This window comes from Tetrao urogallus (genome assembly GCF_951394365.1).
Source record: "Tetrao urogallus genome assembly, chromosome: 10".
Classification (NCBI taxonomy): domain Eukaryota; kingdom Metazoa; phylum Chordata; class Aves; order Galliformes; family Phasianidae; genus Tetrao; species Tetrao urogallus.
The window spans coordinates 17,832,428-17,854,617 of record NC_136823.1 but is presented as its reverse complement, the minus strand read 5'-3'; the positions used below and the strand labels follow the sequence as shown (position 1 = coordinate 17,854,617).

Genomic DNA, 22,190 nt, shown 5'->3' with positions numbered 1-22,190 from the left:
AAGGAGGGTGGAAACTGCTGCAGGGAGGTAACCTGTGTGGAGCAGCACTGCCTTGGGAGCACAGCCAGGGTGTGAAGTCACACCAGCAGCCCCAGCCTCTTATAATTGCCCATACTGAGAACCTCAAAGAGATGCTCTCTTTGTAAGGGTGCCAAAGTAGCACCCAGCAGCTGAGTGGGTGGCTTCAGGATCTGCATGGATGCAACAAATGCAACAACATATCTGTGTCATGAGGAAGGAAATAAAAGCACCTAATATTCAGATTAATTCCTAATGCCTTATTTCATTTTACACCCATTTTATAGTCTCTTCTGCAGCCTCAGATGTGACAGAAATTAAATGAGAGCAGAATAAATGCATGCAGCGGGGACATCATATTGGTCCTGTGTTGTGCTAACCTCAGGCTGCCCAATGCCCGCAACTTCTCAATGGTACTGCAGTGCAAATATCAATACTAATGTGCATTTCAGATGGTATCTTGAGAGACCTCTCTGATAATCACACTGATCATCAGTCTGCTGTGGTCATGAGATTTCTTTGCTACAGGTGACGTCGCTCATTTTCAGCTGTAAACTGCAAGGAAAAACTTCCCGATAGCAACAGTGATTGGCATAGTCTTGAGCATCCCAGCAAAAATAAAACAAAACAAAACCCCACACTTTCTACTATTCATAAAGCACAAAGGAATATACTAAAGTACCTTTCACAATCAGGTTCCCTGAATTTCTGGCAACTCCAAACTGATTTGTTGCTACACAAGTGTACACCCCAGCATCTGATTTGGTGATGTTGTAGAGCCTGAGACTGCCATCCTCCAGTAAGAGGACCCTGGGAAAACAAACAAACAAGCAAGCAATAAAAGAATAATGATAAAAAAAAAGGCTTCTGTTACAGGAACTGCAATAAAAATGCAATGCTTCTTTTAATATTTAAATGCTTTCATTATGTTTCTTTTCTCTTTTACAGCAAGCTGGATATGCAACTAATAGAGAGAGCTGATATGCAACTAATTTTCACCTCTGCTCGTTATTGATTTCTATATTGAGGATGTTATATTGACATACTGGAATTGACCATTAACTTATCCAGATCGCTTGTAGTAAAATTAGGAGTCTCAAGAGAAAGAAGGAAGACCCAACTTTTTATCTAATTGTCCTGTATTTTACCATGGGGGGCTTTTTTTCCGGATCCCAATGCTGAGATGCTATACTAATGTTATGTCTGAGGCCAGATGCCTGTGCAATTTTGTCAGGATTATTAAAAGACATTAGCAGAGTAGCTGAGATGCTGAAATGCCATCTCACAAGCCAAGGAGCCAAATCAAATACACTGTTCTCTCCCAGGGCCCTCAAATCACCTTGTTAGTCACTACATTGTTCACATAAGTTTGCAGAGGATTGGGTAAATTGCATTTAATAGTAATTTCAGAACCACTCCTGAGTTTTGAGGACAAAATTAATTTTTAAGCTTGTTTACATGCCTCTTCATGTCAATGAGATGCCTTTCGGATGCACGCCAGCGCAGTGCTCAGCGTGAATTTTCTGTAGGTAGTTTTCTGTAGGTAGGCTCTCACATTAGGCCTGGGACCTCTTCCCGTCACATATGGGGACAACAATTCACAGCTCAGGGATTTCTTTTGTGAATATACAGAAATGGAATTGTTAGGCAATGAGCTTTAGGTCAGAATGACATTATTCCATAAGATTTTCTTAATTCAATGTCAGTTCTTCCATCCAGCTATTGCTCCTGGTAGATGTTGAAGCTGTTGATAATTTTTTGAGTTCAGAAGGACAGTGGGCTGAAAGATCCTTGAATCTCATGAAAAGGGGGTCGGGGTTTCAGTGCACAGCCTTTCCTGCTAGTAAGGCCCCTGTGTGTGCACTCTCCTTAGTAGGCATCAGAGAATCTGCACTGCACAGGGACGAGCTGCACTCAGACATCACACTTAGCTGGATCTGACAGAATCCAGACGCAAGTCATAAATCCCCAGGAAAAGATGTTTCATTCATTCCAGTGCTCACAGAAGCACTGCATTATTCTTTTATATTCCCCTTTTAATTGACATTTAAATCTAACACAAGAATTCTTTTATAAAAAGAAAATATCTAATTCATGCATCACAACTTGGGTATTTAATATTTATTACTGACAACATAAGATTGGATGATGCAATGAATTATTAAAGGAAACGAACAATAACAAGAGCAGTAGTTGAAGCTGGCAGTACTATCATAGCTGTTAAATCACAGAACCATCACAGCACCTTTCTGTATTCCTCTCTTGTATTTACATGCTTGTAGCTATATGCATTACACACATCAGGCCTTGTTCTTCTTCCCATTACCTGTTTTCAGGCTCAGCTGAAGAAGTGCCAGATGTGGGTTTCAGAACCTGTCCTGGAGCAATGGGGCCAACCCATCCTGCATTGTGCCAGGGATGCAGAGCGGGGGCTGAACAGAGGTGATGTAGTGCCCACCTGATGAGGGGCGATGGGGAGAGGAGCTGGGAGGAAAAAGGATTCAGGTTGGAATGAAAAATCTTTGTTACCTTGGCAATAATCACCAGTACTGCAGTGGTTGCTCGCCTGCAATTTGGAATATGATGAGAAAATAAGTTGGGGTTTAATAATCTATCTTATATCCATATTAAATTGGAGAAGAGCAATGAAGTACACTCTTCAATATAACGATGACTCAACCAAATAACATTTTCAGATATGGATGAATAAGCAAGAAAGAATTCAACCTTTCCACTGGCATCACTATGCTGTGCATCAAATCAGGGGCTAGGAGTGCATCTCCTTGGTGCACTGGTTGGTTGATGTATGGTGGCTTTATCATATAGCACCAACAGGTACTCAGAGGTGATTAGCAAATGTTCACAGATTGAATACCTAGTGTATAAGCTATAATGAGCCAGTGTAGTGTCTGTCTCACCTCCAAATGCTGATGTCCTGTTATTTTAACTGCAGCTGTATGTAAAAGCATTAGGCACAAACTGGAATCTAAACGTAGGAATGAGGAAAAGAAGACAATGCCAGTCCCCAAAATCTTCTACTGTAAATATCTGGGAAAAACTGTCTGTAGAAATGCAGAATAATAAAGGTAGAAACTTTGAAAGCACAGGCTCTGTGCTGAGTCCTCTACGGATTACTGGTTATGGCTTTTCCACCGAAGTTTAGTGATGTCTGGCTCAGATTTCTTTTCGTGTATTCTTTGTTAGGAGCTGTGATCTGAATAATTCACAGCTTTGTGGTTTACCCACTACCAGGGGTTGGTACTCAAGTGCTGACAAGGCAGTGTTTGATCTGTAGAATTGTTGTTCTGAAACAATACTTCCACGACCGGGCGAGTTGAGGTAGAACGGTTCTTTCAATGGATCAAAACAGAGCTTGGCAGAGATGAGCCAGGAGCTAATAAAAGCTTCAGAGCAGTGTGAAACCTGGCAGAGGTCACGTTACCTGAAGACAATTAGAGAGATAGTAGAGAGATGATGCTTGGGCAGAATTTATGTAAAGGCAGAATGGAATCTGGAGTAATTGGCTGGCAGAGAAGGGAATTAAAGCAAAACAAAGAAAAAAGTAATTTACAGATGTACCGAGCTCTGTGTCAAGAGAGGGATGAGAAAGCGAAGCACAGCAGAAAATCAACGTGATGCATTTTGAATACAAGGGAAAAAGCTCTGTGAAACACTGACCCCATTGCCATGTATTGCAAAGTTGCCATAAACTTCCTCCAAGCCATGACTTTATGCTGTGGGTGGGTTCAGAGGGGCTTCACTTTGTCCTCTTCCATTTGTCTTTCAAATTATAGCACTGCGCTTCTGACCGCGATGGGAATGTTTCCTTTAATGGGCTTCGGATCAGGCTCTAACAAACAATTTAAGAAGAAGCTGTGAAATGCATGTCTCACCTGCTGAAAGGCTTGCTGAAAACCGCTACTTTTCACAACATTTTGCACTGTGTGAAGGCTATGGATAATAATTCTTACCACTTGCATCGGGAGACAAGGTAATTTCACGTAATGAGATGAGATAGAAAAGTTTAACTTGTTGGATATAATGCCAGTGGAATATTTTCTCTGCCAGGAAAATGGGACTTCACTCAGTAAGCAAATAAGGGTTTGCCAAAGGACAAAAGTTGAAAGGTCTGCAGTGAATCTGGTGAATGTGTCCTTGCTATGGAGGAGGAAATGCAATGAACTGCTTGAGACACAGCTGCTCATGAAGTCCTGCTGCAGCAAGGGACTGCTTGGGCAGAAGCCTAAGTCTAAACTGGCATCTCTGACTTACAAAGTGCTTAAGTACTTAACAGAGTGCTCTAATGCTGGTATTTCTGCCTGAATTATGCAGAACCTATCTCTGGGTAAATAGCTCAATCAAGCAAAGATGCTATGAGGAAAAGACAAATAGAAAATTCAGTGATACAAACTCATAGAAAGTTCCAGCACGCAAGGGCTGGAAATATTCAGAAATATCATCCCCCATGTAACAAGCCTGGGAACGTACCGACAGATGTGGATATGGTGGATGAAGTTTGCTTCCAGTGGATCATAAGAACATAAGACAGCCATAAAGCCCAGTTCCAATTCTGCAGCCATTCCCATGGCAGAGATGAGGGCACGGCCTCACAGTGCTGTCCCAGCACCAGGTGGGCTGCAATGCAGGTTTGGTTCCAGCAGCAGTGGTTTTCCAAGCAGGATGAAAACCACCTTCAAGAGGGGATCCACAGCTCCTTACATCTCTGTCAACCTTCAATCACGCACCAGTTTGGGAGAAGTTTCTCCCCATTTTATTAAGCACAGTGATGTCTTTTTGTTTGTTTTTAATCTACTAATTTCATGGGATTGATCCGTGTCCTTGTACTCCTTGAGTGACTCCATTAACATGCAAGATAAGTGCAGAAGTGAGAAGGGAAAACAAACAGGAGACTCAAGAGTCAAAACTCTGTCATGTTCAAAAAGAAGAGACTGCAATGCTTCTGCAGAAGACACGAGGCTGTCTCATTAAAATTGTCACACATACCTTTTAGGTAAAGAACTTGAGAAATCGGGCAGGGACGATAGATACAGCTTTTAATTAACCAGGCCAAACAAACCATCTCTGAAAGCATTGTCTCATGTGAACAAAAGATTGTTGATGGCTATTTGCTTTGATCTTAAGGGCATGAAAGAATAACATGTATTTAACAAGGCTGATAGAAAAATAAAATCTGAGAAAAGAAAGAGGTGTCAACTCATTAGATTTTAAAGAGCAGCAGAGGTAATTTTGCACACAGCTGCATTGTTCAGCCAATCCACATTAGAGAGGTACGATTCTAATTCATGGATGTGAATTTCATTAATTCAATACAGCAAATGTCTTTGAAATCCCCATCAAAATCAGTTAAGCTGCATTGGTGTAATAGCAGGGGTGATTCAAGCCTATGCCTGCAGATTTCAGCGCTGCCAGTATTATAGTTATCTCTTCAAGGGCATAAAATAATTCCTCTCCAAATAAAGTAACCCTGATACTTGATGTACAGATTCACCCTTCTTTTCTCCTGTCTGCCTCTAACATCAAGTGTCTGACACCTCGTAATGTTATTGAAGCCATCATTGTGGCACTGTGCAGATAAAAAGGAACACGCTGGATCTGATGAAATCAGAGGCAAAGTAATTTTTATTATCTGAGAGATCCTATTTGTAACTATATCTTCTCAGTCTCACTTTGGCGCTCGAGAGCAAAACCACTCTTGATTTCATAGGCTCTGAAAAGCCACGTTGTTTATACATTTCTAGCGGGTATGCCAGCAGTCACCGAGACAATAACTGACGCTTCCAATTTTGCAAAGATTGGTAAAGCATGAGGGAGGCTGAATTAAAAAGTACAAGGGGAAGCAAGCGAGGGGCAGACATGTGAGCACAGCTCTCCAGTGACTCAGTTCCTACTGATTTATGCAGATGTAAATGTGAGTAAAGTTTGACTGAGTGAATGAATTGTACCTGCGGATGACAGCTCTGGTATTTTTGAAAAGGTCCCACCGAGTCCCATCTGAGATCCAACTGTCTGTATTATATGTTAATGATCTTTGTACCTGTTTATCTATTCAGAGTGTAATTTGTATGCTAATAGTCCTGCCATTTAATAAACTACGCTTAAATGAAGATTTTCCTTATCTGCACAGCTTCAAAATTGATTGACAATTAATTGGAAATAAAACAAATACCATTAAAATCCATGTTAGCTGTTTAGATCACAACAAAACTACACAATCAAGTTGAATAGTCGTATTGAGATATTTTAGAAAAGAATGCCACTAGCAGTGGTAGAAGGTGTCAGCAAAACACTGTTGCTATTTTCCAAAATCTCTCACTAAAAACTCTCCTAAAAACAAACATTATTTTTGCATAGAATCTCTGCTATTTGAGATTGCACATATTTATGTTATTCAAATACATACAGGCATCTGAACTGAATTTTATGCCATCATGAAGCTTCAAGACAAATTATAATATTTTCAGGAGATGGCATTCCCATTAGCATAAAATAGTTATGGTTGTTAGGCCCTGTTTTTAAGATACTCGAGTGCTAAATGTGAGGCAGCTGTCTTTTTGTGACGGCCAAAGGAGAAAAGCAGCAAAACCATCAGTCTGCAGCTCTGTCTGAAGCTATTGCATTACTGTCTCCAGACTTGTAGCTGAGGAATCCTGGGCAGCAGCACCTCTACGTGTATGGGAAAGAAAGATGTGCAAACCAAGTAACTGGGTTAGTAATGAAAGAAAACAAAAGACCAACGCCAAAATCGCTTCCATCCTTCCAGCTTTCTAAATCACTGTGATAGTTTTAAGCTGCATGTGAGCCCTTTTATCCCCAGTCTGCTGCACCAAATAAACACGAACTGTTCTGGTCTTCCTCCACATGGAGAAATGGGACTCATATGGTATTACAGGATATGGCTCATTTATGGCTCTTCTCTCCTATGTCTGTCCTTGCCCTGTTCAAAATTTGCATCTAAAAAGCCAGTGCCGTGAGATGTCAGATCAACCTGACTGAGACACGAGCTGCACCCCAGCAACTACAGCTAAAAAGAGATATTTCTTGGTTATAGGTCCACCTCGTGGGCAGGGCGTAATGAAATGTAGCATTTACATAGCTGTACACCGACCTGACAGCCATAGATGACAAAAATATAGTGATAAAGAAATATAGTAAAAAGGAAAGGACCAGGAATCAAATTCTGTGGTGAGAATCCACTTAGAAATTAAACTGAACTGTCAGAGAAAAAAGGTTGCCATGTTTTCTATTTGCCAGCAAGTTCTGTTGCTTTTAAGACACCTTTACATCAGAGAAAAGTTCTTCCAGCACAGGATGGTATGCCCACACTAATAGTATTCAATCTAATCCCACCATTAATCATTATTTTTATGATTCAGATCTTATCATAGGCAGCCATTCATACAACCAAATTCACTCCAGATGTAAAACTAAGCCCTTAATGTGGGACTTAAGTAGAATTTGAACAGTACATAAGGCCCTGAATTACCCTCTGTGTGGGAGTTTAATTCACTTAGAGGAATCTTCTTCCCTCTCTGCTTGTCAGAATGTATTTCAAAAATAAAAGTACAATAATACCTGCAGTTAACTTTAAATTGTTTTGTATATACAAGTGGCAAGTGACACCAGGTACACAGTGTGGTGCTGGCTTTTACAGATCCTGAAGCAGCATGCTTGTGTGCATGCTCACACATAATACATCTGCAGTACTGGGGATGCTCTTGCTGTAGCATGCTCTAATGTTGAAGTGATTAATTTTAAACAATCAAATCAGGAAAGGGGTTTTGGAATGAGTTGTTCTAAATCCCCAGTGAACAGGTGAACTATTCCTAAGACGGCAAAAAAAGAAGGCCCCAAAACCATGTCCTCCTCACTGAGGAGCTCTGGCTGCTGCTTTGCCACTGACTTTCTCTCTGAGCTCACCCCCTGAATCCCTCTGCTCTACTCAGCCTGACTGCATTTATCTTTGTTGATCTCAGTCTCCACACCAACGACCCATCTTAACTCTGTGCACCACTTGCCTGTCATGCTAATCAGTATCACTTTATTGCATCCTTCAGCATCATCTCTCCAACCATACCATGATCTATCTGTTGCTTCTTAACATTATTTTTATGGCAAAGCTTTTTCAATCAGGAATCTTTTATTTGTTCCTTGTGCAGTGTAGCACAGCATGTTTTCCACCCCTTACTATTATTTCTGTATGCAACAGCAATATGCACAAGAATAAGTGCAGCAGTAATGATGCACATGGCAGTACAACTTGGACTAGAAGAGGAGCACAGAATGTTGCATTCTCTATTTATTTATTTATTTTTGCAAACTCCTAATTAGGAACCTTGATTCAGAGCCTGCTGAAGTCAATGGAAAAGCTCCAGTGAGATTAGCTGGCTTTGGATCAAATCCTAAACATCAATCAGAATATGTGCATGAAGCAGGGATAGAACATGAACTGAAAGGGAGAGAGGGCACAACACTGACACTCACAGGGGCTTAGCTTATTACAACTCCATCTGACATAGAAGAGTGACAGATTGCTTGGGACATCTCAGCATGTAGGACAGCCCCTCAGAAGGCTCACCTTAACAAGGTTCCCAGGAGCGGTCTAGGAACAGTTTAAAATTGTATTACAGAGATGTCATACAGGAGGGAAATTGTAATAAATCCAGTATTGTGCAGGTTGTCATTCTTGGTTGAACGTGAGAACATATGGTTCATTTGCTTACTTGATGCTCATGCTATCTGATGTGCTAAACTCTATTGCATTAAGTAGTCGGTAACACATGATGAAATTAAGGTTATTGGCTTGCTCCATTACAAAACTCCCTAAGGAGAGAGAAGAGAAAAGGAAAGAAAAGCCCTTTTCCTCTGTCTTCCACTGCACTAACATTCTGCCTGCTGCCCAACAGAGTTCCATTGGGTCAGGTAGCAATGGGGGGGCCCCTTTTGTCTTCTCATTACTTTACAGTGGATCGACTTCAAATGAAAAGATAACAGAGAAAGAAGAAAGGGGAAAAACAAAGCAAGATAAGATTAAGAAAATTAAAATACTGCCTTTTTCTTCCCCTCCTCTGTGCTCATTCTTCCTTCTCTCTGTATCTCCTTTCTCATCTTTCACTCAGTCATACGCTTTCTGCTCCCCGGCCTTTCCTCTCATCTCAAGGTGAAGGCAAAAATAACTGTAAACACGAAAAACACGAAGGAAATGTGAAGGTACTGCAGGTCAGTCAGACATTTTCTAGCATTCCTTTGATGGTAAAATTTTTCTTATGCCAATATTACCATTTCTGCCAGATCACCAAAAATTTCTGCTCATGCTTACTCACTCATCAACATGTATTGCAATATTTTATGGTCCTGATAGATTTGATGACCTTATCAAGAAGTGGGAAAAAGATTGGGAAAAGCTTGCATGCTTATGTTTCCATCCAACGATGGAAACAGAAAAATAGCATGGCTGTTAGCAAACGAATATTCTAGAACTGTATTTTTCCTACTTTTAGTGGTCTTTCACAATATCTTTTCTACCATTCAAGTAGAAACAGAAACCATTATAATCTGAGAAAAAGATATTTTTAGCCAGAATGTAGAACACTCCCTGAAACTTTCAGTGCTCCCTTGGGAAGGGTGTAAGGATGGGTTTTGTCTGGTTACCACTGAATACGTAGTAGTAGCGCAGCTAGAGAGTTGAAAACCCAAAGCAATTCTACACAGCAATCTCAGGTTTTGCAAGAGTTTTCTTGTCTTAATATGCAAGTTCAGACCAAACACAGTGAAAGTAGGCAGGTAAATTCATGTCTCTGATTTCTGTCAGTCTAGTTGTTAGCAAGGAATGGAACTGAAATGATTAATCAAATTTAGCAGATGTGGAATCAATTTCATTGGTTCCCTAAGCAAAATCAGAATTTCATCAAGAGAGAAGCTTAATTTGTATTCATGTTGACTTACAGCGATAGTGTCTAAGATATCTGGAATTGCTCTGATTGCTGATGCCCACACTTCAAGTGCTCTATTTAAAAGATAAAATAGGAAATGAACTTCTTTACAAGCACACAACGATAAGACAGATTAAGGGTTAAGGCATATCATCAAAGCTATGCAAAGCCTCTTGTGATGGAAAAGCAAAAGGGATAAAATGGAGATACACCTAATCCAGGCTTCAAAAAGTGGACTTAGAAATAAAATAATAGCAACATTCATATCCCATTCCTATTCATCTAGCCACATCGATGTAGAAAGCTGGGAATAGAATGCTAAGTGCTGGAATAGTAGAAGAAAACGTGGTGCATGTAAAACTTGCTACTAGCATACAAATGTCTGCACTACCTTTATCTGCAAACAATGAGTGCATAAATCAGGGCAGGTTTGTGGCACTAAGCAGCACGACAAGCAAAGCTTCTCTTTGTCTGTACTGTGCAACTGGTATGACTTCAGTGCACACTTTTTTTTTCAAACACTGTGGATGTTTCATTCCCCAGCTTTGTTCATCTAAAAGTTTGGCATCTCATTTGAGATGGAGGTGCCTGCCAAGAAAAAGTAAATAACTACCTTACACTGCATATTGACTTCAGCTAAATAAAAGTTAAGTAACATCAATCTCCTCCTTTGTTAGTAGAGTGCGGCAAAACCTGGAATTTTCAATCCGTTTTGTCATGATTCCTCCCCAAGCAGGATTGTTATTTATTTATTTTTTTTAAATAATGGATATTCTGGAAGGTTTCGATACAAGCTAAACAAACAATGCTGACATTCTGGTAATTGAAATGTTTCATTGCAGTTTGTTGAACTGCCCTGACACATTTCTTCTCAAATTGGTTCAAGCTGAAATGCTATTTCACAGTACAATATGCTTTGTGTGTAGTATTTGAGCAGTAGATTGAGGACTTCTCATGTTTACCAATTAGTTTTCCTCATTTTTTTAAATCCTCCTTTCTCTAATTCCAACAGTAGCCCACAAGAAGACAGCCTTTATTTATTCTCTTTCTTGCAAATAACCAAAAAAGTTTTAAAAATACGTATATACATATGGATTTTTGAGATGGGGATCTGACTTTCAACAGCAGAGTAGCAAAAAAGAACAACAGCAGACAGCAGCTGGGCACACTGGAAAGTCTGAAGAAGAGCAGTTGTGCTCAAGAGACCCACAAGCAGCTCAGATGCAGCGCACGGCTATGAGAGGAGCCAACCCTTCAGCTAATGCAACCTGCTGGGTTGCCACATCTCACCTGAGAGCAGGAGAATCTCCCCCCAGCTTGAGCCTCCAAGAGGCAGCTATAAGACCTCAGCAATTAGCAGATCATCTTTCTGCCCTCATAATGGTAGGCTCCAGCCACAACATCTGCTCAGAATCACATAAAATTCTCTCAACGCAGCTTTTCATTTCAGCTGTTTCAAGCATTCTTCCATATTTCCTTTGAGAAATAGCAATAACTTGAATGCAAAATACCAACAGCAAGTATGGCATGGGAAAGGGAATATGCCAGAGTAGAGCAGCCTTACTTATGGCCAAGAATCAATTACCATCCTTCACTGAGATATGGCTGAGCATGGTCCTGCACGCGAGACCTGGAGCCAACAAGTATTGAGCATATTTTATTGACGTACTTCTTGCCCAGTCCTCAGGAAAGGATTTAAATTATGAATATTTGCTTATTACTGATTATTAATGCATGGAAAGTGCTGTATATGACTAATGCATTTTTTCAGCCTACCTCATTTCTCTGTTTTCCCTAAGCAGTCTTCATTTAAATTCTGAGTGGAGTGAATCATATGTTTATATGCATTCACTACAGTGTTTGGGGATCCTCATCTCATGCTGAGGGAATAGCACCTCTCCCTGGTAAGTACGTAGGGTTCCAATTCTCGTTTATTAAAATGCTTCAATCAAAAAGAATTTTTCAGGAATATGTTTGCCATGAGGCTCCCACCAACCGCGCTAATAAGACAAGCATTCATGATGAGATCAGTATCTAGACTAGAAAATTTGCTGTGTTTAATACATTAATTGTTCTCCCCTTATGTATTTTCTCTCTAGTTTTCCTCGGTGGACATGTGAGATGATAGCAGTGAGGTGTGAGATGAAGAAAACTCTCTTTGGACTTACTGAGAATAGCTAACATCAAAACAGCTCACACCTGTGTCAAACTCCACAGCTTGGCATGATCCAGAGGAGCAGGTTGGGGATCACAGGAAGGAGAGAGCAGGTAGAAAGAGCTTGGATTAGTCAGCTGCAGGATTTCCTTTTGATTCTCGTATTTGATAACCTCAAATTCTGTCTCTAAAGCAGCCAGCTGCATGAGGCAAGGATAAACCCCACCATTCAGGGACTTACTCCTGACAGTGGATTTCAATTATGTTAGAGAATCTTGAAATAGAGTACTTAATCAGATAAGGATCAGGAAGCAGATCTGATAGAGGTACAGTTAGTTTGCTTTGCCATCTAACGTGAAAATTTATTCATGTGGGAATGTTTTGAAGGATTTTTGTACATGATTCAAAGGTAATAAAGTATTCGGTATAAGCAAGAGCACAAAGGAAGACCTGGGCAAAGATGTTTTTGAGCTACGGAGAAGATGGGAAAGAGAAGTGGGGCTGAAGAAAGCTGTCTCTGCTCTGAGAAGGAAGGGGGCTGTAGGCTGAGGAACTTCACCAAGCTCTGCAGCTTGGCAAACAAAGAGGAAATCAAGTATAAAATATTTCACAGTGCTAATATTCATAGGATGGATGGTTTTTTTAACTCTTCCTAGTTAGCACATTTCTACTTACGTACTCAAACTGACATTAATATAATGTTGCAAGAGAACACTGCTTTAAGAGCTCATAGGATCAAACAGAGCCCTGATCATATATGCCAAAACCATCACAAATAAACATTACGAGTGGAAGGAGGAAGGTGAAAAAGAAAGAATATCCTTTTCCCCTTAGGGCAAAACAAGACTAGTTGCAGTATTTCTGTAACAAAAGATCACATTTGTCCAAGTCATTCCCAGGAAGCTATGAGGTTTGACTTATTTTGCAACGTGTCCATCACAGTTCTGCTGTCAGAACCATGTGGGATTGGTATTTTCTTTCTTTTTCCCTCCAGCATACATAGCCCAACCTGACTTAAAAAAAATAAAAAATAAAAAAAAAGCTAGAAGAGGAATCCACAGAGATTATAAATGCTGCATAACATGAGAACTGATATAAGCAAAGGTTTAGTTAAAACAGTGCGTCTGTAGGTGACATGGCAGGATTTAATCATACACACAAGTAAGTCAAAGAAGGTTCTCTCTGTTTTTATGAGTAAAGATGTGTGATTTTAGTACTTTAATTAGCTGTGAAGAGGAATTACAGCCATACAAAATCTCTTCTCATTTCTGCTTTCTATCACAAAGATGTCTGTGAAAAACACCATACAGATGATTTACTTCACCTTCTCTAAAGCTGTGGCATTATCTATTTTGGCATTTAATAATCCCAAAGCCTCAAATTCTACCCCGCACCAGTGGACACAAAGGCAATAATGCTTTGCACATGGAGTGTTCTAAAATCCTCCCATTCACTTCAGTGCAAATCCTGCTCCTTTTGTTTACTTTTGCTCAGCAGCAAAGGCCTTATGGGATGCTTAAAAATTACAGCGTGCTTATAATTATTGTTAGTAAATTAATACAGCAGTATAAGTAAATACTGTACACAGTATGTGAATATTTTTTATGAGTAGATCAGATGGGGAATATCATGGTGCTGGAACTTCAAGGTCTAAGCTTAATTCATTGATTTGAATTGCAAGTTTTAGATGGTGCTCTCCTCACTCCTGTTGCCTGACATCAGAAAATTCAGAGCTTACTCACTGCAAACTGCATAAGTGAGCATGCAGTATACTGTGGTAGACCACATCCAATAGGAAAGAATAGGCATTTTTGTCAGATAGACCATGCAATCAAAATGCAAATAGGAATATCTAGTTAGAAAAGTATTCTTAGTTAATAGCTGAGTAGTTAAATGGAAAATAAAACTGGCATTATTGAAGAGATGGAAAAAGCACTGGAAATTTCTCTACATTCTCTAGCACAGATTGCTTGCCCAGTTTTTTCTGTTTTGCTGCAAGTGCCTAAGTGAAATCTCTCCTCAACTTTGCACTTTCTTGCACACAGCTTAAATTTACTTTTATCAGCACTGTACACCACAGCAGTATGGGATAGAAAAATACTTCCTTGCATCACAGTTTGAGATAAAGTTGTTTTAAAGAACTGAAGTCATATTCCATATGTGACCCAAAGTAGCATCTTTGAACAACTGGTATGTCTGCAAAATCTGGTGTTTGATGCCCAGAACTTTATGAATTACTAGCTCTGGTTTTAGCCTTTGAAAGTGATGATGTGATAAAATGGTGTTGCTGTTACAGTTGTGAACTGAAGGAGCTGCTGAGGAAGATTTCACTTCTTAGACACCGTTGCCTATTCTGCCTGTCTGCCTTTATGTCTATATAAAAGGAGTATCTATTATATCTATAATATAATAGAAAGATGTGGGGATAGTATTGTTTTACACTGTGCCTGCTATTCACGTCAGGTCTGTAAGTTTTAATTTTGATACTTTAGTGTTTAATTGATACCAGCAGGTAATAAATACTACAGTGAGCTTGTGGCAACTCACAAACCAGCTATTAGCCAGGGCAGACCCCACATCAGCAAAGCCCTGCACAAGACCATGTTGCCACATATCAGTGTGTAAGGGAGCACTCTGGCATACTGATGCAGTGGCTCAGTCCGGCCTGAACAGCAGAGGCAGAGGATATGGAGGATGATTTAGGCATGGGTTGTTGTACAACCTGTACAGATGCCAAGCAATTAGGCTGCAGCCTGGGGGTACGTTCCACTTCCCTGAAGCCTCCACTGATGTCTCCTACATGAAGCTGATTCACTCAGGCTTTTGCACGTGGCAAACAGTTGGCTTTAATAGCGTTGCAGCGAGTCAACTGCTGATGAACACAAACATATGCATCATACAATTACCCCAGCGTATTCAGTTTGTCTTTGTTCTCAATCAGCTTTCTATCTGCAGGACTGTATGGCTACTGCTAAAGAAGAATAGGCCTCTGGCATCAAAGCTTTCCATCAATAAGCTGTCAAAAGCAATACTAACTCAGCTGTGTTGCGGTGATGTTTAAATGATATTAAAACAGAGAACACCCAACAATCCAGCAGCTGCTTTATTACAGTACCTTTTGTTCAGGCGCAGCACCTCGGGGCCCTTTCTCCAGTCAATAGCTGCTCTGGGAGAAGCACTTGGTCTACAACCAATGGTGACATCACCACCAACTTGAACAACAGATGTTTTTTTCACGGGATTTTTGGAAAAATCGGGGGCTGCCGCTAAGAATAAAGAAGAGCAGAATGGAGCTGATGAGTTATTAAACGAACTTGCTGGATTCTTTTGTGTAACACAGTAGGTGAATTCAGTAATTCTAGTAATTCTAACTCCAGTGTGACATCTCTCCTTGGGATTCTCTGTAGACTGGGACAACATGTCTGTCTGTGGTAAGGCAAGCTCCTGAGCCACATCAGCAGCAGGGACAGAGCTCACTCCTGATCCCAGTCACTGCTCTTCATCCACGGCGTTTATAGGATTCAATTCCAAATGCCATTTTTCAGTGAATGTCAGTTCATCTGTTTTCTGAAAGCATTATGCACAGATCTGTCCAGTAATCTATGGGGAAATTCTCTCAGAGAATGAGAAAACAAGTCCTGTTTTGGATCTGTTTGGGAGCTAGGTGCTCCCAAAATCAGTGTTTCACTGCTTTCAGTGGCACTTAGCTGTAGAACAGCCTTTATGTTTTGATATCTACACTGGAATACTTTTCACAGTTTGTGAAAGAATCCCATTTTATGTGCATCTCTGGTAATTCTTCATGAGATCATTTGTTGTGTTATGTTTTTATACACACATATGCCATATGTTCTTTACGTAATATTAAAACTTTCCCACTTTCTGAAATTATTTTTAAAGCTGCAAAATAGCTATGAATAGCTAAAAATACAAAGTGAGAAGCATTATTTAAACTTGGAAAAGATCACACATGGAATTAGAAATTTCCCCCAAAACAGCCATGAAACCAATAAACATTTAAATACAGTTTGTGAAATTCAAGCAGCAAAAAAAAATATGAACAACCTTGAATTGCCAGGTAAAATTTAGCCATTTCTTGATCTCAGATCTTTAAAGAGAGTGTCCCATTATTTGCCATTTACTCACCTATGACCCTCAATTCAGCACTGGCATAAATAGTATTGTACTTGTTTTCTGCCACGCATTGGTAGAGGCCAGAGTCTGACATATTCAGCATCGGTATGATAAGAGTTCCATTTTCCACTTGAATTCTCTCCTGATAAAGGAAAAACAATCAAAATAAGAAAAAAAAAGAAAAAAGAAAAAAAAGAAAAAAAAAAAGATTAACAGAGCTAATAAACACACAATCCCAAACATTTTTGGTATCACACTGTTGCACCTGATCATAATTCAGGAGTAGAGATGCTATTTTCTTTTAAAATTGCATGGACAAGTGATGCATACATCAGTTACAATACTTGTTATCTTTCCAGACCTCCTAACTCATGGTCTAAACTCCCCCCATTCTATTAATCCAATGATCATAACTGAAGGTGATCAAAAACCTCCCCAGGTGACAGAGGTATTCAAATAGCCAAAAAATGTGAAGTATCATTGGATCCATGCGTCATGGAAAAAAAATATGATCCACTGAAAATGTTCTGAATCATAGAATGGCCAGGGTTGAAAAGGCCCACAATGCTCATCCAGTCCCAAACCCCTGCTGTGTGCAGGTTGCCAACCAGCAGCCCAGGCTGCCCAGAGCCACATCCAGACTGGCCTTGAATGCCTGCAGGGATGGGGCATCCACAGCCTCCTTGGGCAACTTGTTCCAGTGCCTCACCACCCTCTGGGTGAAAAAACTCTCTGCTGAAAGCCAACTCTTAAATTCCTATCGGAGCCCATAGGCAGCTGTTCAGCTCAGAGGAACAACACCTTTCTCATGGCTTGAATTTCTATTTACAGTACATTGCTTTGGCGTAATTCTGCTGAAATAGTGGAAACTGCACAGTAGGTAAATTCGGACAAGAAGTTGATTTTTGTGTACTAAGTTATTTTGGCAAATTAAAAAGCCTGTTTCATGATACAAGCATAACTTAAAGCCAAATATTCTGTGATTTAACTATTAGCTATTATTTATTAACTATTAACTATTATTTAACTATAGTCTCTGGAGAGCTCCGGCTCCATTGCAAAGTGTAACACTGAGAAGGAGGAGAAAGTATGTTCTCCAAAACAGATCCATAAGGAAGAAGCCCACAGCAGGGAATATAAATTCCATCACCAAGTGCAAATCTGAAACAACAGATATTGCTATTATTATTATGCCTCTTCTTTAGTCTGGCTCTACTGCGTCTGAAACAGTAATGGGAACATACGTTGTTAAGCAGTACAGTCCTTTGCTGAACAGCTAGAAGCATCTACAACGTCTCTGTGAAGCGCAGAACAGATTAGCCCTTTGCATCCCTGCGGGGAGATTTCTCTCTGTGCTTGCAGTGAGGAGGGTGCCACCTACTGAGCCAGGGAGCTCTGTGTTTCAGTGCTTTGTCTTTTCCGTGGAGGTCTCCCAACCAAGAACTGACTGAGTCCAACCTTGTTCAGCTCAGAAATTTGATGTGATCACAGCCTGCGGCTGTATGGTTGGTGTATTGCAAGCTAATTAACAACATTACATTACTTATCTGCCGTTAATTTTTTGAGGCTCTTGCTACAAATATCTTCTGCGTACTTAGTTTTACCTTCAGGCTGTTTGCTATCCTCTTGGTGCATTCTATTTTTACAAACATCCTTTGAATACAAAACCCCCTTCTGAAGCAACACTTGCATTTCATACACATGCTGAATCCCTCTCCATTCTCAGCTGGCTCTTTTGAACTACACAGACAAAGAGAAAAATAAAGCACACCATGTACACAAGCAGGAATACTGCAGAGATGACCAACCAGGTGGTCAGGGGAAAGGGTTTTACAGAAAGCAGACGATACCCACAGAATCAGTCCCGAGATGGAAAGCATCGTATTTCCAACAAGCAGGGTGCTGTGATGGTCTGAATATTTTATTACACATCTCTTGTACTTTCACCTTCAAACTATCCATTTCGTCCATTGAGCAATAACATTCAGTATTTTGTTGCCTGAAGTATTCCATTTACAATATACTGTAAGCACTGTGAAAATGTTTCTGTAGAGTTTTATCCTTTTTTTTTTTTTTTTTTTTTACTGAAACGATGCAATTGCAGAGTGGCAGGCTTTAAATATCACTGTCTTCAAAGAGAGAAACTAGATAATCTTGTGTAGGAACAGGCAACAATATAAGTGAAATTACGGGGTTCTGAAAAACTGCAATCCAAGTAAATTCTGGCTAGCCTTCTCAGGTGCTGGTAGAGCTGTGTTTAGGACTAATCCAAAAGAAGATCACATGGAAGATTGGACCCCCTTCCAGTTGTTTCAAATAAGCACCAGTAAATCAAACAAGTGTAAGTTCCGCACCCTAGAAGGTACAGAACATTTATTTTGAAAGTGCTTCTATGTCTGCTCTTGTTAGACAGAAACTAATCACAGTATTATTTTTTTCCTATCAAGTAAAAAATGCTTTACAAATGAGCCACGCCATTTCACGCTCAATAGATGCTGCACAGATGCTAACAAAAAAGGAAACTTGGTCTCAGCAGAACACAAATGCAGCAAAAAATCTCTTGTCACAGAAGTCAGAAGACTGGAAGATGGATGTACCAAAGCTTGGCTGCCACAAAAGAATAATTATACTGCTCTGAAAGAGCCAAAGCTGAGTTCTCAGAAACCAAACTGCATAAGCAACTGATCAGCTCTTTTAAATGTCTGAACTCCAATTGATTTCCTCTCGCATCCCCCCACTCCTACCACTCTACCGCTTCCTTCTCCACTTTGGTCCTTCTTTGTCCTTTAAGGGAGATTTTTCATTTATTCCCCTTTTTCTAGTTACGTTGTGGTTGGACTCAATGATCTTCAAGGTGTTTTCCAACCTGAGCAGTTCTATGATTCTATGATTCTTATAACTCTATATAGTCTTCTTTGGTCTGTTATTCCACTACTAGGTATCAAATGTATACTAAACTGAGTCAGTTAATAACCGATTTTCATGGCTAATTCAGTTAAAGGATTAATATGCACAAGAACAGCCATACTGCTTCAGACCAGAGGTCCATCCAGCCTCCAGTTTAAAAGCAGAAGCCACAGAACCAAGTAGTCATTGGGCTGATCAGATTGCTCTGAATACTCGCTCTTCCACAGCCAGCCAATTAGGACAGGCATCCTACAGGCTTCCCAAATTACACGTGGCCTACACATGCGTTCACTATTTATGGACAGACCCTTATTTCACTAGTTATAATGGTGATTTATTAACCCATCTATACTTAGTGTCATATCTTGTAGCACTCACATGCTTTGCAAGATAAATTATAACTGACATTTTCAATATATATGAACTCAAAGAACTGAGGCTTTATGTTGCAAAGTTTATGATGTTACACTAATTATCATTTCTGAAACTTATTACATTTATGAAACTAGTAACATATTTTACAATGAATGTCATAACTAAACCCTGTAAAAATAAGACAAGAAGTTAAAAAGACAAAACCTTACCTCTGACATGAGAGGCTGGCCATTTTTTAACCAGCTGTAGGAAGGGGTTGGGTTTCCTTTTGCCTTACATTCCCAAAACAAACTGTCATAGAGAGACAGAAAGGCACTTTCAATTTTTTTATCCCATTCAGGAAGTGCTGAAAAGAACACGCAAACCATTTTAAGCAGGAGAAAAAATGATTTTGCTGGAAATATGCTGCTGTTAATTAACGAACCGAGCTAAGCTAATTAGTATTTGACCAAAACGTTCACGTTGCCTTACAAGTAAATTCTGCACAACAGATTTCCCGGCACTGAACTTCAGGATTAACCTGGGAAGATGTTAGAAATTAAGTGGCCAAGAGATTCAGTTTAGACATTGGTTTTTATGGCCAAAATTTGCAGAAATGGTTATTTAGATACCCAGAAGTCTGGGCACTCCTCTCTAGGTTCTATAATCTGTGTACCAAAAGTAGAAAAATCCAAACTATGAGTCAGTAGCTAATCAAATTCACAGATGTAAGTGATACCCACTGTGTTTTACACACATACCTGAGATGATGGTTTTACACTGTAGGTTCGTCAGGTATAACTTACAACAGAAACTGTACAAAGGAATTAGGGTTATTCAAAACTGCTTCTGAACACTTGTGATGCACTGACATAAAGATATTACTTTATAAAAACAAACAAACAAGCAAACAGAATATGCAAAAATCACAAAGAAGCTCTGTAAACATCCAAATAAACACAGAAGGATGGAGCTGAGGAGGAGTTAGCACGAGGCAGACATACAAAATAGTTGTAAATATATTGGTGAATATGAGAGCCAGGGAGAATGACCAATGCCCAGCAGGCTCTGAGATACACCAAAGCTGCTGGCAAGTGTGGTTCTACATTGCATCCCCCTGTGTTTCAGGTGAGTGGCTGATGTCTCAGCATCCCGTGAAAGATTTTTGGCTAGGTTAAGTCATAAATCTGCAGACTTTGTGTGTGCGTATGCTCCAATTTCTTATATATAGTAATTTCATTTCAGGAAGAGATCTGTTATCTTTTAAGATGAGCAGAACAAGTTTCTAAAAAATAATCAGTAACTAAACCTACCTCCATAGCACAACCCTACAGGGATAGCCCATGGCCGTGCCCCAACGAATCACCCTGACACTACTACAATGTCAACATTTCACAGGGCATGAAAGTCTGCTAAAGACAGACCTCTCCATGCTCCAAAGTTACTCTAATTACATGTTGTTTTTATTGTTCTCAGAGCCTAAGACACATGCACTCACAGCCATGCACAAAGCATCCAGTGCCCAACAAAGAAACCCTATTTCCTCAAGATGAGCTGCTTACAGACTGAGTAAAACACAGCAGAACATTAAGAGGAAGTCAATTATGTAGATAATATGCAAGTGCACTCCTAATACGATAAAAATTCTTGTGCAAATTCTTCACACTTCCTGTTTACATATTTACTATGAACAGCCATGAATTTACAAAGCACAATTAATGAGTATATTCTTTCAAATTGTAATAACTGATTAAAATTTTCTAGTTGCCTATATTGTTATCAGTCACATCCAGGTAGTTTAGTGAACTTAATTTTACTGGAATTCTTTGACATTCTGTGAAAATTAGTGAGCAACGTGTGCAAAAATAACCCCTTAAAAAGCAAAGAAATAATTAAATATTCAAAGCAGCAGCAGACTGCTCTATTCCCAGCATAGATCTTGATATTAGCCACGGCAGCAGGAGTGGTAGCTTATTAGCAAAGCTTGCATTGCTTTTTTCGCCAAGGTCTTCTCACCAGATATTAATTGTAGTCACATAGTCTGGCTTTTCTGTAATTCCTTTTTTATTAAGAAGTTTTATTTTTTCTCTTATTTTCAAAGACCCATAAGGTAAGGAAAAGACCTCCATATCTCTTACTCACGCACAAACATTGCTTTTTTTCCCTGAGTATTAAAAACAGGACTAAAGAGTATATAATTTGCTTTGGTTACAGTGGAACACCATGCATAACTTGGACCACAGGAAATGAATGCGTAGGATGGGAAGGGAAATGGGAGAACAGTTTCACAGAAATATTATTGCCTGCTTTTACACAAGGAGGAAGGAGAGGGAGGCAACAAGATGAGTTTCCCCTGCCTTGCCCTCATCTGTTTCTGGAGAAACGTTGTTCAGCTAGAACTCGTATGAACCAAAATCTCATGAATCCTTCCCTAATCTGCATCAGGGACAGCACAGTTTTCTGCTGCTGTGAGCTACTGTGAGTAAATCTTTTTGCCTGCCCTTAATGTTTCGTGCAAATGTACCAGGGATTTTTTTTTTCTGCTTTGTATTAACCTTTACAACTTCATCATGGCACAGCCCACATTTTCAATCTGAGTTTTAATGCAAAATATCTTTATTTGCTGAGGACATAATTCAGTGAAGGTCACTGCAGACCTGCAATCATTTTTT

General features: G+C 39.8%; 1 protein-coding gene across 1 annotated transcript in view; it reads right to left on the bottom strand.

Moving 5' to 3' along the window:
- CNTN6 (contactin 6) overlaps positions 1-22,190 on the bottom strand; it is a gene marked incomplete at both ends in the record, with an annotated part of 101,272 nt that overhangs the window by 20,235 nt on the left and 58,847 nt on the right. The window contains 4 exons of the mRNA XM_079540244.1: positions 701-828; positions 15,239-15,389; positions 16,270-16,399; positions 19,749-19,885. Of these exons, the coding sequence (XP_079396370.1) occupies positions 701-828; positions 15,239-15,389; positions 16,270-16,399; positions 19,749-19,885 (546 nt within the window). The remainder of the gene's footprint in view (positions 1-700; positions 829-15,238; positions 15,390-16,269; positions 16,400-19,748; positions 19,886-22,190) is intronic.